The following is a 5,218-nucleotide window of genomic DNA, read 5'->3' as shown; positions in this document are numbered from 1 at the left end:
GTTGCAAAGTCATACGTACCACAGAGTGATGCAGCAGAGCAGGTGCTTTCCAGACCCAGGTTTGATTTTACAGCCTGAACTTGGAAATATGAGGACAGATGCCAGTTGTCATGGGGAGAAGGTGAAAGCAAGGGTCCTACGTCTCACATGGATTTGTGCAGTGAGTTCAGCTGAGAGCAGCTGGGGCAGGGGAGCTGTGCTGAGGGATGGCAGTCATGCCCAGGCAAGAGGCAGGTAACCTGTTGAAGCTTTTCTACGTACAGCAGGAGCAAGTGTAAAATCCTTATTCACAAGGCAGACCATACACTCTGTCAAATCTCCATCTTATAGAAAGACCAACAGGGAAAAATAATTAGGAAAAAACAGCTTTTATTTGATACTTTTATTTATATGCAAAACAGCTCACCATTCATGAGAGATATGAAAAACGCATCAGATAGAAACCAGATTTATCTATTTTCACTACAAAATATTGCATTATATAAAGCAACAGAGACACACAAAAAAACCCTGAAAAAGACTAAAATCTTTGGATAGCAGATGTGTTTTTTTTCTTTTTCTTTCTCGTCCCCAAAATGCGCTTCTTGTTTTAAGAGATTCACAGCAAAGAACATGAAACATTTTCAGGTTATAGAATTTTTTGGTTGTCACAAAGGAAAGCAGTCCTGGATTTACTTCTTCTTCATCTTCTTCTTCCTTTTTTTTTTTTTTTTTTAGGAAAAATGTCCTTTCCTAAAAATATACCGCACACATACACACCCACGCTCAACCCCACACACATACAGGTATGCACACACGCACGTATACACCCACAAAAAACTACTTCCCTTATAAACGATTTGCAAAGTACTTTTCAGACATAACTATAGATCAGAATAACAACAAGTTTTTAAAAAAACTCTTCTAGTTAAGTGCTAGTGGTTGTTGATCCCACACACACGCACAAAAAATAATAATAATAAAATAGAAAGAAAGAAGGAAGGAAAGAAAGAAGGAAAGAGAAAAGGAAGAAAGAAGGGAGGAAGGAAGGAAAGAAAGAAAAGAGTTCAAGAGCAAATGTCTTGATATATATAAAATATACTTATAAACAGGGAGGAAGGGAAGGTCTGTCATACACAAGTGCAATATAATCGGAAAAGAAAAAAAAATAAGAGGAAAAGAGAAGAAAAAGGAACACTGTATTGATCCCAACAAACACTTATAAAGTTAAACATAATATTCCACAGGAGAAAGTGTAAACACGCGACTATAGAAAACAATTGGCACAAAGTATCCAAAGTAAAATTGCCACCACTCTGAAAAATAAATAAGTCTTGAAAAAAATAAATTGTCCACTCCTTCTACCATAAATAAAAAATAGTTATTTTTAACTGCACCCATGGGTCACACGTTTAAGGTCACAAGTAGATGTTTTTGGATATATATAAAGGGGCACTTGACAGCCTGAAGAGACAATCTGGTTTCACACCTCTCTGCCGAAAAACGCGGGCGTTCCGCGCCGCCGGGGCTCAGCCTCTGGAGCAGAGGTGCGGGGAAAGCTCCCCGAGCCCGGCACCGGCAGCGCCCGGCCCCGCAGCCGGCCGGGTCCGCTCGGGGCCGGGCTCCCGGTGCGCGGCGCGTCCCGATGCGGCCTCCGCGGGGCCGTCGGGGCGGGCGTGCGGGGGCTACACGTCCAGGACGTGGTTGAGATAGGAGATGTAGCAGATGGCCAGGCGCAGGATCTCGATCTTGGAGAGCTTCTTGTCGGGCGGCAGCGTGGGCAGCAGCTTGCGCAGCTCGGCGAAGGCCAGGTTGAAGGCCTCCACGCGGATCCGCTCCCGCGTGGCGTGGGCCGAGCGGTACTTGGCCGTGGCTCGACGGCGGCGGCGTTTCTCCTCCCGGCTGAGCGGCGGGGGGTGCAGCCCCGGCCGGCCCCCGGCACGACCCTCCCCGCCGCCCCCGCCGCCGCCGCCCCCGCCGCCCTCGGCCGGCTCCGGGTCGGAGGCGCAGCAGCCCAGCGCCCGGGGGTCCGCGCCCCCCAGGGACTCGGGGTCGGAGGGCGCCGAGGAGGGGTGGTCGGAGTCGGCCGCTTGGTCCGGGCTGAGCATCATCGTGGAGGGGGCGGAGGAGCCTTCCCGGGACAGAGAAGCAGAGAGAAGGGGGTCAGCGCCCCCGACCCGCAGCACCGCCCCGTGTCCCGCGTGTGCTCCCGCTACTCCCCCCTGTGTAGAAACAGGCCCGGGAAGCGATAAAAGAGGATGCGGATTTATTTCTAACAAACTAGCGTCCAGAGGCTTAGCATCGGGCTGGTTTGTTTTCCTCCATCGCACGTCCTCCCCTGCCAAGCTCTGCTCCACCGTTTCTCTTTCGGGCTCCGGGCCGCTGGCACGATGCTTTTAAAAGGGGAGACAGACTCAAGGCTCCCCGAGCACAGAAAGGCCAGTGGGGAAATTTATTTCCCTGGTCAGACCTGCGGGATCTGATGGATCTGCTGGGCTCCCCTCCTGCTCTTTTCTGTGAGCTCCTCTTTTTATTACTATCACTATTATTATTATTTTTCCTGCTGCTAATTGTGCTCAGATAGCGGTTTGCCAGCGACCAAACGGGGACGTCTGGAGGCTCTCGGGATTTGTTTTTTAGGGGTGGGATTCAAAATAGAAATGAAATAATAATAAAAAGAACCAAAAACCCAAAGCAGCGGCCGAACTTTTCCATTCCTTTAAATTTTCCCTCCTCTCCCCTCCCTGCGCGAAAAGGGTGGGGGGAAAGAAAGGGGAAATAAATAAATAAATGCGGACGTGCCTTTCAAAAGAAAATTGAATCGTATCTTCTTGCGGCCTCACAGAGCACCATCTGTCATGTAGACAGCAATACAAATCCGAGCGCGTACGTGGACATGCCGGCATGTAATAAAACAATACATCAGGCACCTCGTGAATAACCTTGGACACAAATGTGTGTGTGCGTGTGCGTGTGTGCACGGGGCTGGGGTGTCGGGCGAGGTGGGGAGGAGGGCACACCACCTCCCCAAGAATTCAGACCGCCGAGTGTTGCCACGTAAAGTTTCCAGGCAAAGTCCCCCCCCTCGGGCCACAGGGGAAAAAAAATATAAATATATATATATATATATGTATTAAAAAAAATCGAAGACGTTAGAAGCAGAAATAATAAGGAGCATAATGGAGGGGCACCGATCGGGCGAGGGAGAGCGCTCCCCGGGGAAAGCCCCGGGGCGGCGGAGGGGCAGAGGAGCTGCCCCAAAAGGAGCCGCCGCTGGTCAGGGCCGTCGGAAGGGCTTCCTCCCCTCTGTTTTGGTAAGGAGCCTTGCACTAAGCAGGCCCACGAGGCACGGGTAGGAAATAAAAGCGGCCAGCGCGCAGGTCAGCTATCAGCGGTATCAGCGAGGGAGAATAAAATAAAATAAAAAATAAGATCACCTCTCAATTGAGATCCAAGTGAGCGGGTAGAGGAGAAAGCACGCTACCAGAAGGAGGATTTGTAGGGCGGTTGTAGGAAAACGGGCAATTACAGAGGTGGTTCGTGGAGAAAGTTGCTTAAAGGTTTCTCCACGGTGTGTGTTGAATTTTCCTGCTTGGTTTTATCCAGACGTTCCGTTTTGGCGATCCGAACCAGAAAGAGACTTTATTTTTATTTCCTCTCCCCTCCTCATCTCCCCTACTAAAGCCATGCCCGTGCTACCTGGAAAAGGGATATATTGTTAGGGCTGCTTACCTCGGTGGAGTCGTTTGCACAGCCGCTGTCTCCGGGTCCCCTCGCCCCCTCGGCGATTCCTTTACAGTTCAAATGACCCTCCGGGAGCGGAGCATGGAAAAATTAAAAAATCAAAATCAAATCAAATGAATTACGAGCGGAAAAGTGTCCTGCTCGGATGGGGAAGGGCAGCTCTCATCCCTCGCCGCGGCCTCCAGCGCTCCAGAGATGGGAGATGTTATCGCCGTGCTTGTTTTGCGGAGTATAAATAACAACTTAAGTTACTTACGATGCATCGGGGAGGAAAAAGCGTTTCCCCATCCAAGTCCGCCTCCGCCCGTTAATTCGGGGCAGCGGGCTACGATACGCCGGCAAAAGCTGCGAGTCGCGTTTTGGGGGAAAAAAAAATAAAAATTACAAATTAAATTGCGCTGGAAAGTGCCGTCTCCCCGGCTCTTCGTCCTGGCGATCAATAACAAAAGGGATGCGGAGATAGCACCAGCCGGGGCTGCTCCCTCTCCCCCGCCCCCCGGCCTCTCCTCCCGGAGCCCGGTGCCGGCTTTGTTCCGCCGGTGCCCGGCCCGGTGCCCGCGGCGGGTCGGGGTGACAATGCTTCACACCCTCCTTCTTCTCCCCCCTGCTTTTTGTTTTGATGGTTTTAGGGTTTTAGGTTTTTTTTTTCCCTTTTTTTTTTTTTTTTTTTTTTTGTTTTTTTTTGGTGTAACGTGGGGTTTTGTTAATTCGCTGGTCCGGCGGAGAGCGGCGGGAGAGGGGGGGGAGAGCCGGTCGGAAAATAAATGTTTGGCTTAGTTTTTCTGCTGGTCCTTCAAGAGCTGGCGGCGGGGGAAAAATGGATAAGCGAACCCCCCATCCGTCCCTGAGCTTCCCAAGTCCTCCTGCATCGCTCGGGTGAGAAGAAAGAAAGAACTGCGAGCGTGGAAAAGAAAACAAATAAACAAAAATCTCGACGCGGGGTTGGAAAAAGCTGCGAGAGAGGACGTCGGTGAGGAAAAAGGTGCGCTCACACGCACAAAAAGAAAGTGCAGTTCCTCCTCCCACCCCTCCCGGAGTGGCAAAGGAGCCGAGGAGGGGTGCGGAGGGTGGCAGGGGCGAGACGGGCAGCCAGACAGAGCGGGAGATGCGTGCGGATCCGCTCCTGGTACCGAAGGGTTTAGCCTAGAGATGGTTGGGAGAGATAAAGGCTGAGAGAAAAGGGGACGGCATTTTTTCCCTCTTAAATTGATATTTAATGGGAAATCCTATTGGACAGAAACCTGGACACGAGTCGCTTAATTGGACTTGACATCTGTCACAGTGTGGGAGTTTTCACAGCCCAAATATTTTCAGCAGATCAGATTCTCGCTGAATCTGTGCCACAAATTATAACAGTCGAGAGCAGCCCATGATATAAACCCTAGCCTCTGGATATACGGTCTCTAGCCACGCTCGCTCCCACCTTCCCCGTCCCCCCCCCAGAATATCGGATACCCACTGATCTAGAAAAACACCGCTGGCATTTCTCATGCAA

At 50.8% G+C, this 5,218-nt stretch overlaps 1 protein-coding gene across 1 annotated transcript; it reads right to left on the bottom strand.

Moving 5' to 3' along the window:
- Window positions 1-1,664: 1,664 nt before the first annotated feature.
- Window positions 1,665-4,334, bottom strand: NHLH2 (nescient helix-loop-helix 2). Its single transcript, XM_032207791.1, has 2 exons — window positions 3,712-4,334; window positions 1,665-2,110 (listed from the first exon to the last, which is right to left on the bottom strand). The coding sequence occupies exon 2, from the start codon at window positions 2,088-2,090 to the stop codon at window positions 1,665-1,667; it is 426 nt and encodes a 141-aa protein (XP_032063682.1). The 5' UTR covers window positions 2,091-2,110; window positions 3,712-4,334.
- Between the last annotated feature and the right edge of the window lie 884 nt (window positions 4,335-5,218).

Source organism: Aythya fuligula, chromosome 1 (assembly GCF_009819795.1).
Source record: "Aythya fuligula isolate bAytFul2 chromosome 1, bAytFul2.pri, whole genome shotgun sequence".
NCBI lineage: Eukaryota > Metazoa > Chordata > Aves > Anseriformes > Anatidae > Aythya > Aythya fuligula.
Note: the sequence above shows the minus strand (reverse complement) of the source record. Positions and strands in the feature narration are given on the sequence as shown.

What these genes read in the sequence shown, in the direction of transcription:
- NHLH2 (XM_032207791.1), bottom strand. Translation starts at nt 2,090, where the DNA reads ATGATGCTCAGCCCGGACCAAGCGGCCGACTCCGACCACCCCTCCTCG.